At 37.4% G+C, this 27,092-nt stretch overlaps 3 protein-coding genes across 5 annotated transcripts in view; 1 reads left to right on the top strand and 2 right to left on the bottom strand.

Annotated features, from left to right (window-relative positions):
- wb (wing blister) overlaps positions 1-11,084 on the bottom strand; it is a 423,965-nt gene extending 412,881 nt beyond the window's left edge. For both annotated transcript variants that reach the window (XM_067121957.1, XM_067121958.1), the window contains exon 1: positions 10,868-11,084. In XM_067121957.1, the coding sequence (XP_066978058.1) occupies positions 10,868-10,937 (70 nt within the window). In that variant the 5' untranslated portion in view covers positions 10,938-11,084. The remainder of the gene's footprint in view (positions 1-10,867) is intronic.
- A 6,720-nt stretch (positions 11,085-17,804) lies between these two features.
- Positions 17,805-27,092, bottom strand: part of Drep4 (DNA fragmentation factor-related protein 4) — a 100,991-nt gene continuing 91,703 nt past the window's right edge. The window contains exon 8 of one of the 2 annotated variants that reach the window (XR_010856217.1): positions 17,805-19,222. The gene's annotated coding sequence lies outside the window, so the exon portion shown is untranslated. The remainder of the gene's footprint in view (positions 19,223-27,092) is intronic. The other variant, XR_010856218.1, reaches the window with a different exon arrangement.
- Positions 24,218-27,092, top strand: part of LOC136849049 (probable RNA-binding protein 46) — a 52,605-nt gene continuing 49,730 nt past the window's right edge. Inside the window, exon 1 of the mRNA XM_067121950.1 lies at positions 24,218-24,907. Within this exon, the coding sequence (XP_066978051.1) occupies positions 24,233-24,907 (675 nt within the window). The 5' untranslated portion in view covers positions 24,218-24,232. The remainder of the gene's footprint in view (positions 24,908-27,092) is intronic.

Raw genomic sequence — 27,092 nt, 5'->3', positions numbered from 1 at the left:
TAGTTTGCAGCGTTGGTGTCCGTGATGTCAGGGAGGACGTATCCATTTTGAAAGTAAACTTCAAATTTATGCATTAAGGAACTTTTTGTAATCACTGGATACACTCTTATGATACTTTTCGAGCCATTCAGTTTTTTGTTACCTCTCAATGCAACAGCCTAAGTGCAATAATTGCGCAGTGAAATGTCACAAAAGAAGTTTCTGCACGCAAAACATTATGTACTCGTAACATTATCTATACCTCGTGACATAGGCTAAAGTTTAAACCCATGCTTTGAATTTACTTCGTCAATATAGATCCACTAAATCATCCCACACTGCCAGCGTAAACATTATTTGACAACCTGCAAACTTCATGTCGTTGACCTGGTCCTAAAAGTGGGAGGTGCGTATAAAGCCATCTCATAATTATAGATATTAGTTTTCTGTAAAAGAAAACTACTGAGGTGAATTTTTGTCTGTCCGTTTGCCCTCAGATCTTAAAAACTACTGAGGCTAGAGGGCTGCAAATTGGTATGTTGATCATCCACCGTCCACTCATCAATCATGCCAAATTGCAGCCCTCTAGCCTCAGTAGTTTTTTTTTTTTTTTTATTTAAGGTTAAAGTTAGCCATAATCGTGCGTCTGGCACCGATATAGGTGCCAACAACACAGAACACCATCGGGCTGTGGCTGAAAGTTTCATGGGCCACGGCTGAGAGTTTCAAGGGCCGTGGCTGAGACATCATTATACGCTGTACAGAAAACTCGATTGCGCCGAAGAAACTTCGGTGCATTTTATACTTGTTTTTTCATGACAAGGCCAGTGGGACCATGGAAGATAATAAAATGTGGATAGAGGTATAGGACTTGACTTGCAAGACTTTATTAAAACATGGAAAACCTTACGTAAGGAACAATGTTCTCAACAACATTTGTTATTTTTTTTTTTTTTTTGTAACGAAGGCACTCTATGGGGCCATGTTGTTCATTTCAGGTTTTTCATGAATATATATAATTCCGTGGTCAAGCCCCTACCTCTTACCACCTCAGTTTTTATGAAAGTTTCCCTTTATAGAACAAGTCTCTAGTTAGAGATCTAAGTTAGTTTTGAAGGCAAATGCAATACACAGCTTCTTGTAAGCTATGTGAAAATTTTCTGCTCGTTTCTATCTTCAACTTTACATTATAGATTGCATACATGCATACATACATAAATTTATATACATACAAATGCATGAGTCCCTGCACCTATACATAATCATAATTGAATAAACATTTCCTACCACACCAATTTTAAAATGAAGTGTCGAAGCTTTTTGTGTTACAAAAAACGATCAAGGTAAAGCACAATGCATAATATGTTCCCTAAGGCAAACAGTAGGCAACAATGGCTTCATTAAATATAACAAAAGTAAAATATATCGAAAAAAAGTCAAGAAACATGAAATGCTTCCGTCCAATCAAGGCTTTACGTAAATTGTGCTTTTCCTTAAATTCGTTCAAGATTCATGTGGAGTGATGCTGTCATTCCATGTCCTGCATAACTATTAATAATTTCATTATGAATGTGCACAATAATATAACGGTAATCATTCCCATATCGACCAAAAATTGACTTGGCTTACGATATCACTCTCAGCATTATTTTCAACCTCATCTATATGTTCACAAGGCTTTTATCAATTCCGCCACACCACCAACCCTCCAGCTCCTCCGTCGAAAATTCTCACTTGATGTCCCTTCTATGCTTTTTTCACTATCATCCTAGATAAATAATGCTTCGGAACGACATACCAACAAACTACCCAACCAGTAATCAAAGACACGCAGACACACACACACACACCAGCGCCTGTGACAAAAAACCAGTCTTTCGTTCTGCAACAAGCCTTTACACTTGACTGTGTTATCAGCCAAACCAATGCAGAGGCCATTATCATCTGTCCGGCGCTACCAGCAAGAGGCACTAATTCAGCGGACGTCTAACTATAATTACACTAATTAGGCTCCAGACCATCTATAAAATGGAATGATAAGATTATCTGCTAAAGCTTGCCGGACTTGAGATGGTGCATTCCAGTCCTACTGAAGTAATCCAAGACTTCAAGTTTAACCGTCTTTATATCTGAATGTACAGTATGTGTGGTCTGATTTATGTTCTATATTTATACATGCAAATAACCTTCATTTCATTACATAAGCATATAATTTCCAGGTTAAAAAGTATAATAATAACTGTCCGCATTAAATTATCGATAACACTGGTGTCTCACACACTGTCCATTTGTCCGTATGTAAGCCATAAGCAAGTTAAGTCTATCTTCGTGTCTGCATGTGTATGAACTTAGCTAGCTTTCCTGTATACGATTACTATAAATCCAAAGAAATTGCGTTACCTCATCCAGTTTTTTTTTTTTTCTTCTGAACAGACGCACACGAAAATGGAATAAGACAAAAATAAAGTCAGACCATCAACCTGCAAAAAGGAGCACATTTAAGCTACTAACCTAATAAACCGCACATCAGTGAAATCTAGATAAGGCAGCACAACAATGTTCCATCGCATTCTGCACTCCTGGATGGCTAAATCATGCTGTGAGCTCACCAACCATCACCCGAGAGCACTAGGCAGGCTATTGTGCCATCTGCAGCGTCTCCAAGATGGAAACCTGAAAATCTGGGAAGCTCATCGATTCAACAAAACAGTCAACCATTTTGCCAGTTGACTGACAAATCACTTAATAAGTACAGTGGAGATGTATTAGGCAAGGAATTTTCCCATACCATCCATAAGGTTAGGAGAGGGATGGGCAGTGGGGGAGGGCCTGGTGTGGAGAGAGCGAGAGAGTTTAGAGGGTCAGAATAGGGGACCTCTTGCTGTGTTCCAGCATAATGTACAGACCCCCTTCTGTGCTGGAGAGTTACTCCACCCAAACACCGTAACCAAAGATCTCAGAGAGAGAGAGAGAGAGAGAGAGAGAGAGAGAGAGAGAGAGAGAGATGGTCTCATTAACATAGACAAAATCTTGCCAATTTCTGTAACGAGATTGAAAATCTGGAAAGTTGCTTCTAAATTATAAGAGTTTCTGCTCTAATCCTTACAAGTCTTAATATTAGCAGTTGTTTTTTCTTCAGCCACTAACGCCCAAGCTATAATCAATTACAAAACATAACACGACATGCCTGATTTTGGACTCATCATTCAAAGTTCTCTATATTTTAATTCTTCGGTAATGTGTCTCACTTTGACTTTCGTACTGAAATCATTAGTTCTCACATTCATCTTCTCCTTCCTTTCATCAAAATTATCTCAAAACTTCAATTATTTCTAACATGCTTAAGAAACCTGTCTGTCATCTCCTAATTGGACTAATGTTTACGTCACTCCTATTTTGGGCAACTAGACATGATCCTCTCTGGTCTCTCCACACCAAGCCTTTATATAATATAAAGAAATAAAAAAACGAATGAAGATTTATAAAAAAAGGGAGATGTAAAAGTATCTATTTTCGTTTTATACGATATAGCCTAATCGCCATAAAAACACTGATCTCTAATGCAACAAAATTGAATTTTTTCTTAATTCTCCTGCTACCTACTAACCATCTTCAGGTATTTAATTAAAAGATTAATACAGATGTGCAAAGTCTATCAAATGTGATGGAATATCACTGTTCAAATTATAATGATCAGTCAAGGGATGAGAAATGTACCTACGACGTGCGTGAACCCTTGCATCACCTGTTCAAACTTACCTGTCCCTCACGGCATCCATTAGATCATTAATATTGATGAAGCTGTTAAAATGCCTGCATCCATTCATTTACATACATTTCCAACAAAATAAAAGCAAGTAAAGCACTGCTTGGAGCGGCAAAGCAGAAAACACCAATAAAAACCCTTAATCTGTTTTTCTGTTACGAAAGAACCTTCATATTTTTTATCTTTGAGGCAAAAAGAAAAGATGATGTAACCATGTTACCTATCTATAAAACTCAATATATTCCACCCCTTCATATTTAACAAGGTAGCAAGGAGCAAAAATAAAAGCTGACCAAAAATATTAATCTGCCATGATATAATCCATCTCCTAAACGCATGCTGTACTATTTTGTCTTTAAAATGCTTCAACTTTTTATTTTCGCCAGAATGAAGTTTATCATATCCTATCTTTATGTTCCTGTCCAAATTTTAAGTGTGTGAAATTTAACATTTTTTTAAACGGTTAACAAAGGAAAAACTCATTTACGGAGATAACATCTTTATCAATGACTATAAGAAAATAAAAACATGTCTCCGTTTTTTCGAAATAATTTTTACAATCAGAACGCTGTTTAATTCAAACAGCTTTATTTTCAAAACAGTAACTTCTCGCTTTATCATCCAATTTAACACCAGGTGCTAAGATCATCTATAGTCAATCAAATGGCTGGCCTACATACATTGGTTAAATCAACCTTGGGAAATATTACTAAACAAATGCCACTAACTTAAGCAACACTGTCACAAAAAAATAATATATATATATATATATATATATATATATATATATATATATATATATATATATATATATATATGTGTGTGTGTGTGTGTGTGTGTGTACATAATATATAATATATATATATATATATATATATATATATATATATATATATATATATATATATATATATATATATATATATATACATACTTAAGTATTAAACAACAAACACTCAAAAATATTGGATTTACTTCAACTTGGAATAAAAAAAAAAAGAGAACTATATATGATGAGTGCACCTACCTTGGCCACGATACACCTTTGCCTTTTGAGTCCGATACAGTGATGTGTATGACTCGTCCATTCAGCCATCAACAGAGATATCAGTTGATTACCACTTTAGTGAAACATTCCGGTTGGATTCAGATTCCCTACTAAGGATGGGTGAGTTGGGTTGATTTCGATGGCAAGTACAGAACCTGGATTTGACAGGATTTTTGTACAGCAGTCAGCAATTTATACGATTCTTGATGGGTAAATGGATAAGTTAAGGTCATTCTTGGGTCAAACCCAAAATGAAGAGGTTCAAAGCTTGGCCAAGGTAGTTGTACTTTTCATAAATAATTCGCTTTAGATGTAGGTTAGCCCTAGCACAAAGGAAATTCAATTTTTGGGGTAAGCATGGCTTAATATATGAGAGTATGAAAACTCAGGTGTGAAGCAATGACAGAATTAATATCACACATAGGCTAATACTCCTACCTGACGTACAGTACATACTACTTACCGTTAACCTAAATGGTAAGCATACTCTGTAGCCTTCGTTGCAGCATCCTGGCTTCTACCCGAGATAATTACCATCCCCAAATTGAAGCTGGTTTAACACATTTCTTTCTTCAGCTCAGTTTAGAAAAAAAAATGCTGTTAATATACCTGTGCCAATCCCACTGCTGATGATGAGACTATGATGCCTCGGAATATTCAGGACAATGAATAAAAGCATTTAAATGATTGGATCTTTGAATATATGTATGTATATATATATATATATATATATATATGTGTGTGTGTGTGTGTGTGTGTGTGTGTGTGTGTGTGTGTGTACATTCATACGTGCATGCTTGCGGTCTACATCTCTCCTTCCATTCATGCCAGGCCTTTCAAACGGATTTCTCACCGCCCCAGTCATGATCCGAACAGCAGGAAAGGGGCTAAAGTCCTGCCGTGCATAGCGAGACCACTCCATCTATTGTAATGCGATTACCTTCATGGCTACTACAAGTACCCATATCCCTTTCCGCCATGCATCTGGGTTTGCAAGTCTTGCCATATAGGGAGAGGAGAGAGCACAGCAAGCCATAGGTATGTCTTTATCGAAAGAACGGCGCACACTCACCCAGACATAGACGCGTGCAAAGACAGCAATACTTCTTCGTAGAGAGATAGATTAAACAAGAGGTATTTTAATAATTTCTATAGTAGGGGTCTCACGATTCAGGAAATCACGTCAAAATTAGCTTGTCTTAATCAAGATGATGACCTTAATCTAATTTAATCATTATACTCACAGTGATTTAATGATACAGTGTTCAAACAGAATATAAGTATGTATGAATATATGTAGGTGTGTGCGTGTTCATGTAGGTATATACTGTACATAAAAACAATAAACTGTCCAACTTAATATTGGATGGCTCAAAAATCTTTCCCTTTCACTTCTTAACTAATATATCAAAGACGAAGCCTACAGTCTATAATCTTCGACATTAGCTGCTTCACACACCTACGCATAACGCTCATCATAACTACGTCGTAAACCCTACGATTTACTGTGCTAACCACCTCAGTTTTTCATTCACTCTTCCACTTCTGGGATATTACGAGCCCCCTTCCATTCCAACATCCCTAGTCCATATTTTCAATACTTTTACTTTACACAATATTATCATTAGTCAATTGTCCTCCATTCTCTCCACATGGCTAAATCACATGAAAACAATGCCCATCCTTTTCACCTGGGCTAAGATACTTAATATTTATTTCCATTTCCAAAATACTCACCGTTTCAAACCGCACATTCTATGCTAAGAACTCGTCTCAAAACTGACCACTTTCTCTCCTTTCATTCTCATTCAGCATCCACTTTTGACTTCTATAAACGATGGCTGTCTGAACAATGTCATCATACATTCTAACTTTGACTTCCCTAGATACTATCCACCCCTTCAAATGTTTTATCTAACCTCGGCACCTTACTTGCTTCACCTATTTTGTGACATTCCTCATCCCTCAACATACCATTATCTGCTTTATTTGCTTTAAATATCTAGATAAAGCAGCTGCTTCTATTTTTCCACCGTCCACATTAACATTCATTGCTCCACAACCCTGGTTTCCATATACCTTAGAAAACCTTACCCTTGCTCCCTCTTGCTTTCAATATAATAAAAATTCCCCTCCACAGGAAGTGTCACCCACTCTACACTTCATTCACAACTCCCTCGATAATATCCGACAAATTTGCACCTATATCTATAGTTCTTTCTCTGACTTTCGCATCACTTCCTCCCCTAAAATATTAATTAGCCACGGAGAATACAAAATACCTTTGTTACTGGCCCAATTTCATATCAAACCCATCATTTTTTTTTTCTAAATGCTCTAAAACATGCTTCATTTACTTCACGGCTATAAATCTCTCTCAATAAAATTTAGAAGAGAAAATAGAATATAGAATTTAGGCCAAAGGGGAACAAGCGCTGGGACCTATGAGGTCAACATGGCTGACAAGGAAATTGACAGTAAGAATGTTTGAAAGGTGTAACAGGAGGAAAACCTCGCGATTGAAGAGTTAGAGGAATTCATTTCTGGTGATAGAAATTCATTTCTCGCTATAATGTGGTTCGGATTCCACAATAAGCTGTAGGTCCCGTTGCTAAGTAACCAATTAGTTCTTAGCCACGTAAAATAAGTCTAATCCTTCGGGCCAGCCCTAGGAGAGCTGTTAATCAGCTTAGTGGTCTGGTAAAACTAAGGTATACTTAACTTTGCACTATGAAACAATTGTTGTAGAGGGTGGAAAGTCAGAAAGAGAATATGAACGGAGGTACAGTAAAAGGAATGAAAGAAATTGCAGCTGGGGGCCGAAAGGACGCTGCAAAGACCGTGAAGTATTGTCTACAGTGCATCATGTGAGGTGTGCTGGCGGCAAAAAATATTATTCAGACATACTGTGTACATCCTCATCACCCTCCATATCGCATCTCTCTCGGTGCTATCATTAGCTTTTTCTAGTTTCATAAAACTCTCATAAAACTTTTTCCTTTTACTCTCTAACTTCTCATTCACAACTGTTACATGAAGTCTGAGTCCATACATGCTCCTCTTTATTTAAACTCTCACTACTCTTCCCATATTAAGTTTTCTGTTACCTATTTTACTTTCTCAGTCAGAACACTACCTTCCACTTTCCCCTACATAAAAAAAAATCCTTTTAGTATATTGGTACAATTTTCCCTACCTCTCTTAAAAAGATGCAAAGCATAATAATCAACAGGATTACAGAATTATCCCAGCTGTAGCAAGCAATTAAAATAAAAAGTAATAAAACAAGTTCTTAATATTCCTTTTACAAGGAATAACATCTACTTGAGTGTAATAAACACCAATCAGTGCAATTAAGCATGACTATAAAAACAAGGCATCCGTTTGAAATGCGAGGAAAAAATAAATTAACCCCCAGATGAGTTCCGTTTCTTTCACAAATTTTACATTAAGTAGCAATCATCATTCACATTTCTTAGGGATATTCTCAGTGGTCCTGCATTATGGGAGTGGGTGGGTAGGGAGGAGGGGTAGGCTATACTACTGACTGGCTATAAAGAAACGGTTCATGCTATCCTTCTCCAAGACTTTCGATTTTTTATGGCTTGTCAAGTAGGAGACTTGGCTCCACCTCCCTTGCAAGGGTGAAATGGCATTTCTGTGGAAACAGCCTTTAGATAATTCTTGCAACACCTTCAGCCATATGTAATGTTTCGATTTAAATAATTTTTTAGACACATGAGGATGATAATGGCGATTGGATAGGAAGTGAACGATGCAGCTTAAAAAAATGCATTCAATACACATGACCTCTGGATTAGCAAATCATACCGTGAGAAGCTTAAACCATATTTACATTATTTTCACGTTGATTGGTCTGTAATATTACTTAGGCAGAAGTCGTATAAAAAAAAAAACACTCAGCAATGCAGGTAAAATAAAATTAATGTTAATTCCACAAGAGGACTACAACGTCTTACTGTCACTCACTTTGCATTTACTCTCTCCTTTTAATCTGCCGTACTTATCCACCTAATTAGCCAGGTAACCATACCTCTGATCGTACCTACCCAAATTTTCATCACCCACCCCCACCCCACAAGAAAAGGTACACCCAAATTGTCTCTTAAACGCTCTCCTCATTGTTAGTGTTCTAACAACCCTTCCTTTCATATTACGCTTAAGTTACTGCAGTATCTACCCTACAATTTGTGATGTTAAGTCATATCAGTTGTCACGATTACCTCATGCTAGATGGTTAACCCTATAACCAGAGTTCTGAAATTCCAGGCTGAGTCATTGCCACTATAAGTCTTTCACAGTCCCGGGTCTGGATTTCCTAGTTATAGGGTACACCCAAGCAGTCTCATTATTCTGTATACATTTCAATACATATCAGTTCAAAGCCTTTTAGTTTGTTCTATTTGTGTACGCATATTACTGAATAAAAGTTGTGCAGAAACCATTGCACCGTTATTAGGGATGATATATTGCCCCTGACAAGCTGAATCATGAACATATTAACCTTTTGTATAACATGAAGAGTCCTTGAGTTGCCGTCTATTCAGAGTAAACTGTGCATAAAACCGACTCATGTTTACCATTCTGGTATGACACTGCTGTATCTAAAAAGTATATAAACTGAACATGACTCCCCTATTTCTGTTCCTTAAAACTGATAAGTTTTAACGATAACTAGTATCCTAAAGCATCGGGGCATATACAGTATTTATCATATATACTGCAACTGTAACTTGAAAATAAAATTGACAAATCCTTTCCCGAAAACAAGCCGTCGCGAAAATCCAATATAGTTATATTTAGGGTGCAATACGTCCTAGTAAGTTAACACCACTGAAAATAAATAACAAGTACATGAATGAATATGCTGAACGATCAATGTTTACTTATGGTATCTTTCGCACACTGTGACACGCCTTTATTCTAGCGCTGAGAGAGAGAGAGAGAGAGAGAGAGAGAGAGAGAGAGAGAGAGAGAGAGAGAGAGAGAGAAAGGGGGGGCAAGTTAAACCAATACTCCGAACGAATCAGAATGCATTTCCGCAGAAAGCACGTGCCATATAGGATGGGTAAGGTTAACAGCAGTTAGATGGTGTTGGGTATTTTGGTGAAATTTTACTTTATACTCGCTTTTTACCAAAAGTTGAATCTATTAAAAATGGAAAAATCTAAATTTCTGGTTAGGCCTATGTTACCAAGAAACGACAAGCCAGTTAAAACGCCCTTAACCTCACTTACATTAAATCTTATTGCTGTACTTGTATAACAAAATAGGCGCTTCCACGAGGAAAGGCTAAATTTTCTAAAAGGGCATTTCAAAGTATGTACATTGATGTTGCACTCGATCTACTGTTATGTAAGAACCCTAAAAGGTGTGTCCTATTTTTCTTACAGTTCAATCACTCCTCCGCAGTCTCACAATATAGAGGCTTTTTGTTTCAAACAATAATGCTATCTACATCAACCTTTATGTTGCTTTCACAAATATGTATCAGTTCCACGTAAAGATCATTGAGTTTGGAGAATCTAAAGTAAGCAACGGAAGTTGAATGGCATTTAAATGTATACTTTTACTAACTTGCACCCCACATGGTAGATGCTGCAGTCTCAATTCCTATAATAACAAAAACTTAGTATTCTTAAAGTAAGGGGTGGGGGGCCACATTAAACATCGCGTCTATTTTCCATTTTTCCGTTGCAGAGACGACATAGTACTTTTGGAAACCGCCTTTTCGTAAAACGCTTACTACATAATATTACTACAAAAGTGGAAGTGACTTGTGTTCCTATGTCTACGTTGAAGCAAAGGTTAAAAAAGAAATTCGCTTGAAAACGTACAGGAAAACCAAGATACAGTACAACTGCCTATAGGCCTAGTCAAACTAAAAATTTAATGTATCAGTAAACCTGGTTCTGAAGTATATAGCTATGGCCAAAATACCAATGCAAAACAATCAAGTACAAAGTTAGCACACCACATTAACAAAAACATCATTGACCTGAAATGCGTTTATGTCCGATACCCACAACTTATTTCACTATCGTTTATCTTACCTGTTAGAAACTGGGCACCGCCTGTTTTCCATAGCCAGGAGGAGAGTATCCCTAACCAAAGATAAATCATTTTGTGCTAAAACGCTGGAGGTAAATAATGTCATTCCATCAAACCTCCTGGAAGAGACACCTCGAGGCACAACGAACAGTCCACTCACTTGCCCCGGAGAACAACGCGGTCACAACCTCTCGCGAACACTGTCTAACCACAACTGAATCTGGGAGACTGAGACTATAAGATCACAGGCTGACGGATGCCCAGGGCCTCAAACGCCGTGGTTTGCCTCGTTTGTTGATTGTTGGTTCAATTTTGGATGAGCTCATGCCTCCTTCCGTTCATACAGTTGAAGGGCTTTTCGAGTATATTATACACAGGTTATTTGGCTTTGTGCTCAACTCCTGTCAACATTTGCCGGTTCAGCTAAGGAGCTCTTCATTTCAACTTATATTGGTTTGAATGTATTTTCTTTGAAGTTTGAATATGATTGTGGCAATTTGCACCGGATCTAAAATAATCTTGAAAATGGCAGCAGCTGCCCAGTGATTCACAAATTATCAAATTTTGTCAAAGTACCCCGTCTATTGACTTTTGTTATGAAGTCCATAAAGTTATATATAACTCAAAGTAGCGTTGACTTTATTTTCACAATATTTACAACTTTGGTCAAATGCGTTGAGCTTATAAGCTGTGACCGAAGATTACATTTCATTACATGCATAGCTTCTGCTTCCGAAACGTTTAATAACTTTTTATACGAACAGAGTCCGTACTACACTCAGAAATCTCTCTCTCTCTCTCTCTCTCTCTCTCTCTCTCTCTCTCTCGTCGACATTCACTGCATTGTCATGTGAAATATCTAAAAACCTTAAAGGCCTGCACTAACACCAAATGCGTCCCGGGTAGGACGCAGATCCCTACAATAGGTTAGGTTAAATTGGGACGTATCCCTGTAGTTACCACTGATCGATCTTCAAGCACGTTTATGGTCTCCATGCACTCGTAAACGTTCCAGGCGTAAAAAGCATGATTTCTGATTAGCTGAATGGACGGGTCAGCAGAGCTTTAATCTCTCTCTCTCTCTCTCTCTGTTGCAATTTTCAGAAAGGCCTGAGAGAAAATTAACTAAAATTTATTTGATGTCATAGCTATTAACATTTTTTCCCTGTTCATGTATGTCTCTAAGGTCACTGATCGTTGTTGCTGACCGATGTGGAACCACTTTTCTATTTATATCTACAGATGGCAAAGCCCTTCGTTGGCTAGGTCGGTAGAGCTTCAGACTGTCACTCGATGGGCCGGAGTTCAATCCCCGGCCGGCTGATGAAGAGTTAGAGGAATTTATTTCTGGGGATAGAAATTAATTTCTCGCTATAATGTGGTTCGGATTCCACAATAAGCTGTAGGTCCCGTTGCTAGGTAACCAATAGGTTCTTAGCCACGTAAAATAAGTCTAATCCTTCGGGCCAGCCCTAGGAGAGCTGTTAATCAGCTCAGTGGTCTGGTAAAACTAAGGTATACTTAACTTTTTCTTACAGATGGCAATCCTGCACCATCACAAAACGTTTAGATTTTGACTGACCGTCGTTAATTTTGGCTCTTGGTTCAGTGTCACAATGATAAAAAGTGCTACCCCGTACGGCGGTAGTGCTGTCAGTGCATCTCACGTGGTGCACTGTAGGCAGTACTAAAGGGTGTTTGCAGCCTCCATTGGGACTTTTTGGCCTTTTACTTTACCACCTTTCCGCTTCCTTTCTTCAGTCTTGCTATTCAACCACTCAACTCTTTCACTAAGCGCTGAAAGTGCCTCAGTGCTTGGATTGACAGCCTAAATTTAAAAAATCAATCAATCTATCTATAATGTTCTAGAAAACTGCACCTCACTTTCTCAGTACTGCATATATCATTTGTTGTCGCGTACTGACTTTTCTAAGTTTAACGGGATTTGCACTTTCATACTATGTAAATTTTCAGAAGACACGGGTCATTTGTTTCTTCTCATTCAGAAGGCAATGTCGTTTTTACAGCCGATGGCACTAAATTAGGGCAGATGAAGATTCTGAGAAACCCTTTACAATGGACACCAAGACAAAGGGCTGCTACCCCTCTCGTAATCATGCTGTATGGCTTTCCACAGTAAATTACAGCTTTCTTTGCTACCTTGTTAGCAGTGGTCTGCCTACTATATTTCTTCATTTTTTTAAAGAATGCGCTCATGTTACCATTATTGGTCAAACGTACAATATAAAAAGAAACCATCTATGTCCCTTTACTTCACTTGAAAAACCAAAGAGCTCTTGAAACTCCTGATTATTCATGGCATAGATGGTAGGTCTATTATACTTAAATACAGCTATATACTCTTTAGCATTCAGGATTCCGAGTACGTGCTAAAAACCACTCCATTTATCTGGTGCCACAACTCCAGTTTGTAAGACAAAGGGTCCTCCGGGAACAAAAGAAGGCAATTTCCTTCAGTAAATTTTCGGAAAATTCAGCGTTGCTGTTCGATCTGTATCCCATATTCAGAATCATGTACACGGTTTCAAAAGGATTACATGCATATTGCAATGCACACCAGCTATGAAAGCCCTCAGAGGCGATAAATGGCGAGGACTAGAATATAAAAAAAAATCTTTGCTTTGCACCTAGAGCTCATTGACTTTCTAGAAAATCATTGATATGCGTATCTGGATGTACCACCTCAAACCAAAATGGAGAGTATTTAAAACAAACCTTTTCGATTTTCAAACGAATTATCCGTCAGCTTCCTTCGATTTATTTACTGGTTAAGTTGATTCAATTACAAGACAACATTTCTTCCGTTCACGGACTAGTGTTACCTAGGCAAAATTCAAACAATACTGGTAAAAACTTGAATATTTTCTGAAGTGATTAAATGGCGGCCATATAAAGTCCTCACACACACAATTTGGTCTCACTGCCTGTTGCATCTCTATCTAAATGCAAAATACATTACTCTGCAATCTCAATATTCAAAAGTCTAGTGTAATGATAAGAATACTAAAAGGTTCTATCGTTTTCACTCTTGCTGGGCTCTTTTGCCTGACCATTACTTATGAATTATTCTCCTCAACGCCCTCAGTTAAGCCACTGGTTCCCCAATTATTTTCATTTTCTTTTCTGGTGGCATATAGGGTCCATATTTATGCAAGATATATATATATATATATATATATATATATATATATATATATATATATATATATATATATATATATATATATATATATATATATATACATATGAGTATTATATGTGTATGTTGATGAAAAACGAGCAGATTTCAGCAGGGAATCATAAATTTCAGTTTATTACAGCTTAAAGGCAGGTAAGAAGGCTATTAACACTGGTTTGGTACCAGATACATGCTGTGTGGAGGGCTGAATCCCCTAAAAATGCAAGTTGTGCAACAATGCACAAAAGTGTCCTGCTGCTTAAGATCAACGAATCTTTTACCTACAATCTGGGACAGTTTTCAAAGAACACATGTGGCTCAATCTTTATACAAATGTCTGAAATTGGATACCTCTTTCAATCTCTTTTAATTTAGTATTCTACTCAATCTTTATACAAATGTCTGAAATTGGATACCTCTTTCTATCTCTTTTAACTTAGTATTCTAGTCAGGAACATGAATAAATATCATGACTCTTAGGGAGACAAGACTGTATTGTAAAACCACTGAATTCTAGACGTTTTCAGAAAATAAATCAGAGATCTCACTACTTTATTGCAAAGAACACTTCGTAACTGAATTAACTGAATTTTTTATTCTACAACTCCTGTTTATTCCTCTTTCTCAACCTTACCTCTTCCTTCATCATTTGATCACTTACTCTTTTTTTAAAGGTATCTGCTGACTCATGCTAACCATTCTTAGTTCTGTTTTGGTTTCACTTTCAACACCTCTGTCAAGGTGGTCCATTTCGTATCATTGGAATGATCACCTTCTATCAAAATGATGCCTTGGTCTGACTGGCGCTGACAGGTCACGTGATGTGACCTGATTGCCATGGCATTTTCAAAGGGTCTAGGTTGGACGTTCTTATCGTGACAGCTAGGTGTGTTTTGTTTTCCCCCATTTGTCAGGACCCTTTGTGACCAATTTGCTGCTTATACTTCATACCTGTACACTGACGCTGTCTGATCTCTTACAGGGAATGAAATGAGACTGGGAGGTAAGCACCACAAAATTAGATAGCAAAGGAAAACCAACTTGATAAGAATCATTTTGGAAAACTAAGGAGCAGCTAAGGTGGAGTCCTATTGTCTGCACTAGTAAAAGTTTCCAGTGTATTATATATATACATATATACACACACATATATATACATATATATATTGTATTTCCAAAATGGCCCCGTGGATGAAGTATATAAGAGATCCTCACGTGAAAATAAAAGAACAAGGTGCCAAAACTTTCAACATTTATTCTCTGAAGATGACTTTGGAATAAACGTTGAGAGTCTTGGCACCTCCTCTTATTTTTCACGTGAGGATCTCATATATATATAAATATATATATAAATATATATATATATATATATATATATATATATATATATATATATATGTGTGTGTGTGTGTGTGTGTGTGTGTGTGTGTGTGTGTCAGTAATTCCAAGGAAAAGCTCCACAAGAAGATAATGCTTGTTAATAAGCTTTTTTGATTGAATTGTATAGAAAAGGGTGTATATGATGCAGTACAGGTGAGAATACTTGAGAAATTTGTCGAAATATACAGTATATATATAATGTGAGAAAATTTCTCTCTTTTATATTTGTTTTTACGTTATTCCCTAAGGGGCTGATATTAAACATGGCGTCCCGCGGAGCTTTTCTGCGTAAAAAGCCACAAAAAAGACAATAAATTTCTTGCATTATTTCGGTAAATTTCTTCAAGTTATCTCACCTGTACTGCATTATATATACTTTTCTATATTTTTCAGCAAAAATAAAAAATCATTAATAAAATCTTAGTGTGGAGCTCTTCCTCAGAGTTACCGCTTTTTCGTTTACTTTTGCTAAATATTTATGTAAAAGATGGCACTAATCTGGGGATTCTCCTGGGGATGTGAAGGACAGCTCTGTGGAAGCCTTTTGCCCTGCCAAGGCTCCAAGTCTTATATAATCATAGACTCCCATCAAACACATTATATTCATTTTTTATGATTTCAAAACGAATAGAAAACGTTCATACATAAACTAAACTAAACTGTTCTGTTTTGCTTTCACTGTTTCATTGTCATTTCTCATACTACAGTCGGTGTCAGCTGATCTGCCATCGGAATTTTGTTTTCATTAACAATTTGTCAACGCAAAACTGCTCATGATATCGGCTGCTCATTGGTTTAATTTCATCTTATTCGAATGTAATCTAAGAGACTCTGAATTCCTACCAAAGCACTTATTTATATGGAAGACACGGAAATACACAAAAAATGCAAAAATAACTTTGTTATATCTGTAGTAACTTTTAAGTTACTACAGATATACCGGAGCTATAATGATATAAAAACTAAGTACCAGTAATAAAATTGGTATAAAAGTATACGAACAACCAGAGAAGGAGGAGGGCCGCGGGAAATTATCTAACCTAACATTTGGATTCAGAACTTCTGCTGAAACTGAACTGCTATCGTTTTTATCCGAATGTGGTAGTCTGCATTTTCCTGATGTAAAATTCCTTGTTTTAACAATATACATTTAACGCAAGGACCCTTTCAAATGTATGAAACTATTGTAAATAAGCCACATGACTTGACTGTTTATTTTTTTTAATAGCGATTGTTTATAGGCATTTTATAAGTGACAGTACTACAGACTCGAGTTATTGCCCTGGTTTGCTACGATTTCTTATAAGTATACATCCCGTTCATACTACTAGTGTCTAACATATATGTTTTAGTTACGTCTTTCTCTTCATAAAATTTTTCTATAATTGATAAAAGTGAATAAAGTTGTAAAAAATAAATGATGGGCTCGGTCAGAACTAAAAAAATTTCTTTCTGGTTCGAACTGTGCAATGTGCATACTTGTCTTTCTTTCAGGCTGATCTCAATACTAACTTTTCATATATTGCTTGTTGCATTAAATGAAGTAGGAATCACTTCATAAGAATAAAACGAGTTGGACCTATAGTGCGCTAGGGGAGGAGGGTAATGCAACACTAGCTCTTTAAAATTCTGGCGGGAGAACATTAAAGAACTGGCTATTAGCAAAGCCGGGCTGTATCTTATGGATACCGTGAGTTTATCGATAGTACAAAATATTGCAAAAATAATGCATTATCAATGTGCTTAGCCTATATGAGCCTTATGAAGCTAAACATTCAAAATGCTTTCCCAGTGATGCTGAAAGAACACCTTATTTCTAAAGGTTTTTGAAATACGTTTCTGGCTGTTCTAAACCAGAAATCTTTCTAAACATCGTCGGGCTCTGAGCTTCGAGTATCGGTTTATTATTTTGTTGGCACTGACAGACTTTATGGGTAGGCAAGGCTGATGTGAGGTAAAATCAGCATAAGCCTACGTACAAGAATGCATTCCCCTTTCTCTGTTACTATAAATACAGCAAAGGCTTAACATCATTGAAAATTATTCGTTAATACAAATAAAGGAAATTAAAAATGCATTATGGGGACACATTTAAAGATGTTCGTTTAACTTATGAAAGAGTAAGGTATATTATTTAATGTTACAATTTTTTATGAAAAGTACTGAATTTCGTCAATTAATCAATAGTTAAAAAAAAGTCGGGACCTAGTCCTATATTACGATGCTTTTAAGACAATGGGATCGCGGTTATTTCTGTCTCTCTCTCTCTCTCCATCTCTTTGTTGTTCTCTCTCTCTTCTTTCTCTCTCTCTCCATTCGTTTCTTCTTCTCTCTCTTTGCATTCGTCTCTCTCTCTCTCTCTCTCTCTCTCTCTCAAAAGCATTCGTTTGCTATTCTCTGTTTCTTTCCTCTATCATTTCTCTCTCAACCTCTGTCTTTGGACGGTACATCCCACAGTGTTAATATTACTACATGTCAATGATTGTTGATTTTTTCTGGGACATGAGTTGAAACAGAGTATAGTCAATTTTTGTCCTCAAGGGTAACCCATTATTTTGAATTTCTTTAAAAATTAACCTGCCTTGTTTCAAAGCTCATTGCATTTCTCGCATATTTTCGTTAAGTACTTTGGGATTTTGCTATAGCCTGGTAAAGCTGTGGAACAGCATATAAGTACCAGCTGTAAAAGCCAATAATAGTAACGTGTCTTTGCTTGTAATCATAGGCCGGTAATTCTATTTCTCTACCAAAAGTTTTTTTTTTTTTCCTAAGAGCTCCTACCTTGATCCTGGCACTGACTATATTGTAATTCGCATCAGGCCACCATCAAACACATAAACGTCCATTCTTCCTTCTTCCATATCTATATATAAACAATTATGTTTTTTTCTAAATCATATTTCACCAATTGCTAATTTCCTTTGACAACCTCAGATTAAAACTATGTAATCTGCAAACTTCGCTGACTGCACATCAAGGGCACAGCCGCTCTTATTAGCTCTCAAATTTTCACCTATAATATCTGCCCTGAAGGCTACTTTTACACCTATAAACATAAATCTTCTAAGCGTCCTAATAAATTATGTTAATTCACCATCTTAAATAATGTCACAAAGAGGACTCGAGCGGCCGACCCTGCTATACAATGGGACTGATAAGGTCGAATAACATTTAACAAAGTTTCATCTTTCCTCTCTTTTTCTTTTTTTTTTAGAATCACCCCCCATAACATTTCACAAAGTCTCCTCTTTCCTCTTTTTCATTTTTCTAACCTCATCATTCTTCTCTTACTCTGTTCTATCTCTCAATTGCGCTTCACAAATCCTGATCTCGTATCTATCAACAGTAGGCTGATATCCAGAATTTAATATATTCGATTGCTTACACACTTTCTGAATAATAACTTCTCGTTCTTCCTGGTGAAAGCGATGCTAAGCTATGTTCCTCTCACTAACTAATGTTTTAAACCTTGTTTAATGAGCCTCCACAACATTGTATAAACTTACCCTCAGTTTCTTGGGAGCTTCTGTGGAGGGTTTACTAACAGATTAAAAAGTATGGTGTCTTTGGATTCGAGCTTTCTCTTTTGTAGCAAAAAACACTGAACATATTTATCTGCTAGAACTTGACCCTCTGTTCAGGTTACGGTTATGGTTTCCAAGAGCAGATCGAGCTTTCCTGATGTTATGCACTGCTTCGATGTTCCTGAGCCTGTTTCACTTTAAAAACTAAGTGATATATTCATTAGACTTCCTTAGAATTTCCATCTGTGTAGCATCTGCAAAGAAAGAGTTATACAGTCATTTTATGGCCTTGCCACACAAGTCTGAACGGTGAAATTAAAAACATTTTATATTTTCTGCATTGGCATACTAGAATTTCCAACTATCAAAACAGTGTCTAGCAATATCTGCACCTGTATGAAATGGATTTCGTGACACAGACTGACCACAAGCCACTTGCATCCATTCAGCATTGAAAGACTGAGAGTCTAAGGATCATCAGACGGGCTCGAGCACTTAAGAACTACGAGTTTAGAATGGAGAGAATTCCAGGGAAGCTCAACATTGGCACAAGACACCACAGCAGATTATATTGAGAGAAAAAATCTTAAGATGAATTTTCTGAAGTGGGCGTGTTTTCAAAGCATAAGTTACGAAATTATAATTTTATTTGAATCATTACTCCCTAGCACTGTTTTCTGTTTAGTTCTCAGAAATGTTGTTGATAAAATAATAGTAAATTTTTATTCCCTAGTAATCTCACTCAAAAGCATGTGAATGGTGATTTTCTCAGAAGTTGTATGTTATCTTGTTTTTCGAGGTATTTCCACACTGCCCGAGTCAGTCAGAAATATGTAACTTCTGCCGAATGGAATCGCAGACAGTAGGCTCAAATGTTCAAGTGAGCAATAAAGGCCCTATGTATATATGAACATGTACAGGACAACGGACAGATAGTGAGCAGAGAGCAGACCGACTGAAGCCAGTCCACCTCACATGCCCTGTTGCCATCTCATACAGGGAGAAGAACCCAGAGCTTTGTTCCCAGGAATTAACTTTAGCGGCAGCTGAGAGGAGAACTTTTCAATGAGAGGCATACGAGCAAGTGTGTAAACAGAACCTCTGCCACACCACGTCCAGTGAAAAGTGAAAGCACTTCGTGAAAGTTACAGTGAATAAATTTTATATTTTCTCTTTCACTGAGTGTTTTAATCACAACACATTATAGAGCTACTAAGCCACGTCCCACCACAATATATATATATATATATATATATATATATATATATATATATATATATATATATATATATATATATATATATATGTATGTATGTATGTATGCATGTATGTATGTATAAACACTCACATCACATACTGCAACACCATGGCCACCAAAGCTATACAATCATACATATTTTAAACCCCTTCTCAACGACCACTAGGGGTTTAATTGCATGCAATGTAATCCCATTGTTATCAAAGCTATCAAATTCATAAATACTTGAAATTCCCTATTATTTAACCATCTGAGATCATTTCATCATACTACTCAATTTCTAAATCATTTTATGAAATTCAAGCTATCGGGACACGCCTAGGCCACTTTCAATCATTCACTGCTCAAGACACTAAAAGGAGGAAGCTGGAATGGTGGACAGCGAGATAAGAAGATCCAGAAAATAAATGATACGAAGTACAAGGATCTCAAGGTGGATAGAACAGAATAGAATATAGAATTTAGGCTAAAGGCCAAGCACTGGGACCTACGAGGTCATTCAGCGCTGGAAGGGAAATTGAGAGTAAGAAGGTCTGAAAAGTGTAACAGGAGGAAAACCTCGCAGTTGCACTACGAAACAAATGTTAGAGTGGGTGGAAAGTCTGATGGAAGAAAGAGAATATGAACGGAGGTACAGGAATAGGAATGAAAGAGAAGAGATTGCAGCTAGGGGCCGAAGGGACGCTGCAAAGACCCTTAAGTAATGCCTACAGTGAACCACGTCCGGTGCACTGACGGCACTAGCCCCCTACAGGGGATCTCAAGGTGGAATAGGGAGAAAACCTCATGGTCGGGAGTAATAGTCAAGTCAGTGAGGTTATTAATGCGAAAATATTGTTCTAAAACGTTTTCTAGACAAGAGGGCATGCGTACCATGATTAAAGACTAAATTGAGGAGTTTCACTGTTTCCACGTGGACTAGCAGCAAGGAGGGACACCATGGTGATGGAATGAACTCATACTTGGGTTTTTTTTTATTCATCTGAATAATTAAGTGTGGCTGAGGTTAAGAAAGCAGTGTGCAATAATATTCCAGATGTGTTTTCTGTCAAGCTGTAGGTCCCGTTGCTAGGTAACCAATTGGTTCTTAGCACGTAAAAATAAATCTAATCCTTCGGGCCAGCCCTAGGAGAGCTGTTAATCAGCTCAGTGGTCTGGTTAAACTAAAATATACTTAACTTGTCAAAGTGACATTTGAAAAAAAAATGGTTCAAGCAAAGCCACATAAAGAGAAATTACTTGAAGTATGAGACAGAACTGAACTGAATATAGAGTTTAGGCCAAAGGCTAAGCACTGGGACCTATGAGGTCATTCAGCGCTGGAAAGGAAATTGAGAGTAGGTAGGTCTGAAAGGTGTAACAGGAGGAAAAGCTCGCAGTTGCACTATTAAATACCTGTTAAGAGAGGGTGGACAGCGTGATGGAAGAAAGATAATATGAATGGAGGTACAGCAAAAGGAATGAAAGAGATTGCAGCTAGGGGCCGAAGGGACGCTGCAACGACCCTTTAGTAATGCCTGCAGAGTATACCGCATGAGATGCACTGACGACACTAACCCCCTATGGGCACTACCCCTTTATGGGGTAAATTATGATAAAAAAAAATATACACGAAAGCATCAAGGAAAATTTTATAGAAAACAACGCTTGTGGTATTCGCTTTGTTATTCAGAAACTACAAATACGATGCACTTCCAACAAGCCACAGACTGCATTCACTTTTCCATTACCAAACGTATTTGCCTGAAACGTAAAGAAAAGCAGTGGCCATTTTGTAACCCATTAGGCATATTAATCTAGGGTCATGAATACTGGCTTTCCAATCCTTATGTTATAAGCTTTCACAAAATTTATGTAGAGTGACTGTATAAGTTTGTTCTTTCGAATGAAAAGACAACAAATAATCAAATGCCACCATAGTGAACATATTTATTTCCTCCGTACGGTTCCCTGGATAAGGCAAATAAGCCACTACGAAGTCAAAATATTTGTTGAATCGGTGAGCCATCTTTTTGTTTGTTCCAACCGTCCAGGAGGGGGAAGAGTTTTGCTTCGTGTTTCGTTCGCGTTCAGCCCTTCTAAACATGTCGTAAGCCTGGCCCGGGTACAGAGTCATCGCACTGGATAGTTTTAAGAGCAAATTTTAATAATCACCATTGTCGGACTGGTGAATGAGAATGAAAGAGGGAGAAGACATTGTTTGTTATAAAGGAAGAGAGATACAGAGGATTAACACACGCAGAGAGAGAGAGAGAAAAAAAAGAGTAACATGAACGATCATTTTCGAAACGCATGAAATCTAATGCAAATGGCTAACGTTGTCCGATTCATTACCTAGTTTGGCTTTGAGAGGGTTATTAGAAATTATAATTATGAAGTTTTGGCAAAAGTTTCGTACAATTTCAGTGAGTTAAATGTTTTTAGATACGGCAAGATTTACTTTCTTTGTATTTTATCATCACCACAAGAAAGAACAGTACTCAAAGTCCATGCATGTCTGACTGAGTTGAAGTTGAATACATCAAAAGTCACAATATTTGTTGAAATTGTGAGCCTTCTTTTTGTTTGTTTCAACCGTCGAGGAGGGGGAAGAGTTTTGCTTCGTGTTTCGTTCGCGTTCAGCCCTTCTAATGAATTAACTTAGATGAAGAGAAATCTTGGTATATGAATAATTTGTTCTTCGAGAATCAATATACGTAATTAACATAACCAACAAAGAAAATCTGAGGACAACTAAATGTGTGTTATTAAAAAAATTAGTACTTAAAGGGCTAGTTACGTAGAAAACAAGTTATGCCATGTAAATTCGTCGCGAGTGAAGGAACTTTCTAGCGGGTCTGGTATTCTGGATACTCTAACAAAGAAAACGAATTTCCACTTACGTAAAGATTTTACACATTCTATAAGTATCTAATATCCTTGAAGGATTATCTATCGATTATCTTTTGATATATCTGACATTCCACCAGTATTCCTATGCGTCAGTAAATAAGTTATCAAAATCCCTGATCATGAGTAAAACGAGAAAAGCACCACGAGGCAAAATTATTTCTACTTAAAATATTTCTTCTTTAAATAAATATTTATCTGTCAATCATTCAGTAAATTATATATACGATACCCAAGGAAGCTCCGAAACGATTTCGTTCATAACTAAATCAATTGGCAAACAAGTTCGACATTTCTGTTGTTTTGGAAACAACAAATAATAACAAGTATTCATGATAATTACCATATTGTGGTCCTAAATTTTGCTTACAAACTTCGCAACGTATTACAAAGTCGGCATAACATAACTGTTACTCTGAAATCGAACACGTCATGTTTACAGCTCGAAATTAATTGATGCCAAATACGCTGGTGCGATGATAGAGTAGCAAGGGGAAACTTGTCACAACAGTTTTGCCACCATCGTTTTCGTGAGAGGTGTAAACCCACTCCTTTCCAGTCACGTGTCCTATGGCACAACCATTGTTGCCGTCACATGGAGCCTCATATTTCTTGACCTGCAACGCTTATAGCACTAAGCGATCTACGCAAGAGAACGAAATACAGAAATAAAACGTTAAAGGGCAGTTAATCAGAGCAAAAGATATCTGGTTCATTACCACGGAAACAAACTGTGTCGTGGTTTCCGTTTTTTCTCACTGGAAAATTAACCCAATCGGACGTCGGTATCTCGACAACTTCTCTCGCAGATATATGATAGCTGTTATTTCCATAACTCTCTACAGTACCTGACAGGCTCTCATGCTTCATAAGACAGAGTTTCCCTTCCCTCTCATGTGTGTAACGGGAAACGGTTTTCCAAACGTTGACGTGAACCTCCTGGACGAATGAACCGAGTTAAGTGGATTAATTATACAGTATTTCGCATCCAGGAACCCCCATGAATGGGTATTGGAGTTATCGAGACGTTTGGCATCTCTCCAGCTGTCAACCATTTCCTTACCCACTTCAGTCGGAACAGTAGGAGTGCAAAGAGCCAAAATAGTGACTGGGCACGATGGAGCGTGATATCCGCTTAAACTGGAGGAGGTCTAATATGGCAGTTGTCCAGTTACAGCGCCAAGGTTACGGCCCAATCGTGCAAATGCATGGTCAGCGTATTTATGGGCCTCCACCTAACTGGGTCGACCCTGTGCCTCCGAGAGGAAGTGAAATTTTCCTTGGAAACCTCCCTCGCGATATATACGAAGACGAACTGTTGCCCATCATGGAACGCATTGGACCTATTTATAAGCTGAGACTCATGCTAGATTTCACAGGAACGAATCGAGGATACGCTTTTGTGACCTTCAAGGATCCTTATTACGCCGTGAAGGCCGTAGAGGCTTTGGACCGCTTTGAGATCCGGCCTCGTCGCTTTCTCGGCGTGATGCTGAGCCTCGACAACCGCAGGCTGTTCCTCGGGAACATTCCCAAAGAGAAGACCCGCGATGAACTGCACCGGGAGTTGTGTCGTTTGACGGAAAATGTGGAGCGAATCATTATGTACCTGGATATTCATAATCGCAGGAGGAACAGAGGTTATGCTCTGGTCGAATACAGCACCCACCGCGATGCAGCCATGGCCAGGAGGAAGCTGTTTGCTGATGGATCCGTTCTCTGGGATAACGTCCGCGTCAACGTTGACTGGGCTGTGCCAGAAGAACATGACCTGGACCCAAAAATGAAAAAGGTAACGTAGCTCTTTTTATTAAACAGTACATGATGCTTCAGTTCTACAAGGTGAGCTGTCACAACATGCATGTAGTCTTGACATACGTAATAAATAAATTAATTATATATATATATATATATATATATATATATATATATATATATATATATATATATATATATATATATATAGAGAGAGAGAGAGAGAGAGAGAGAGAGAGAGAGAGAGAGAGAGAGAGAGAGATTAGCATTATCATAAAATAGCTGTAGAGTCTATCAATCTATCTATCTATCTATATATATACACACTATATATGTATATATATATACACACAGTATATATATATATATATATATATATATATATATATATATATATATATATATATATATATATATATATATATATATATATAGCGTATTTAAGCATGTATATAATATACACACACAAGGTAAAATATTTTGAAAACTGATGCGGTTAATGAGGTATCCGATCATAATTTTCCGAGGGCTACAATACTTGACTGTGAACAAGTGTGAATGAGTGAACAAAATGAACGATGCCCCACAATTTATGATCATTCATTCATCAAGACTCTTTCACTACGTCATGCCTTTGCGTCGCTTTAGTAGAAAACAACTTGTCAAGTTCAAGGTTATGAATGATGGTATACTTTAAGCGAGCATTTGACCGTCTGCCCTTGTTGGAGATTTTTGCGCGTTTCTTCATTTGCACATTCGCGTTGCAAGCTAAAAAAGAAAAATATTAAGTCCTGGGGTTCCGAATGTGAAGGTAATGTGGAAAAGACAGCATTGTAAGTCTTGGGACCGGTGAAAGATGTAAAGAAAAAACTGATGCAATGTGTATGATGTTGGGCGTTGGAGATAATTTCAAGTGCAACAGAAGCTTATGCAATGGGAGTGAAGTATATGTTAGAATACATTGTAACAAATACAGCAATCTCTCAAAATATCCATTTTCATAGTATTTTTTGGTATCTCTTTTCACTGAAAGTTTTGAAACCCAAGTCAAAATTGGGGGTGGGGGCTTAAGTACTAACCAAAATCTTCAAACCTGTGGGGTTTCAAATTCCATGAGTGAATAATTGCCTACTCCATTTTTGTTCCATTCGAAGTTTTACAACTTTAAAGCGCATTCTAAAATATAAAGAAAGTTGTGAAGTCACTACAGTTATCACAGTACATGAAACTGGTGAATGTCATCAGTAAATTTCATATTTCAGAATATGTAGACAGGAGAGTGACAAGTTTGGTGTTCAGTAAGTCTGACAGAGGGTCGTGCTATGCCACTAAATACCTTTATGGGTGGAGTGACATGAAAAGTCATAAAAAGGACAGAGATGTAGGTGCAAAGTTCTGGGATAGGAAACGGGACTGAAGTTTGCAGATGATACAGTGTTTATTGGAAATGACGAAGAAAAACTGCAGAGAGTAGGGAAAGAATTTTAAAAGGTTTTCAAGAGGGAAGAACTTGGAGGTGAATGTGAGCAAGGGCATGTTTACTCTGGTAATATGCACTAGGAAGGAGGTGGACCAATGGAATCAGTTGGTATGCATAAATATTTCTTGGTAAATATAGCAGATTATGTTAGAATGACTAATACGGTAAGTCACAGAATAGAGTTAAATAAGGAAGTTGGCAAGATGTATGCAAAACAATTTGAAAGACAAGAGGAAGCCAAAGTTCAACTTCATGACTCAGGGCCTCCAGTTGTAAAAAAAACACACACACACACACACACACACACACACACACACACACACACACACACACACACACACACACACACATATATATATATATATATATATATATAAACACGCAACGAGAATAAAGCCTTCGTTTATTAGTATGTTTCTAATGATGAGGTTGTTAGCTCCATGCCCTTTCATGACCCAAGCTGTCGTAAGTTCGTACCCATTCACAGCTAGGCGATTGGGTGGGTGGTAGACCACGATTGTACCAGGGACCTTGCAGATGCGATCCCGGTGCTCTGCCACCGAACTATATTTATTCACCATGCGATATTTTCTTCTTAGAGGAGCTTGTTTCAGGAGGTGTTCTCATCCAAGATCACTAGCTTGACACGACCCCTACACTTGACTAACTACCAGCAACTCAGTTCATTTACTTCTTCGACAGAGGTAAGCTGAATTTTAACCGAACGTGTAAAAAGCATTTC

Source organism: Macrobrachium rosenbergii, chromosome 20, assembly GCF_040412425.1.
Source record: "Macrobrachium rosenbergii isolate ZJJX-2024 chromosome 20, ASM4041242v1, whole genome shotgun sequence".
NCBI classification, from domain to species: domain Eukaryota; kingdom Metazoa; phylum Arthropoda; class Malacostraca; order Decapoda; family Palaemonidae; genus Macrobrachium; species Macrobrachium rosenbergii.
Note: the sequence above shows the minus strand (reverse complement) of the source record. Positions and strands in the feature narration are given on the sequence as shown.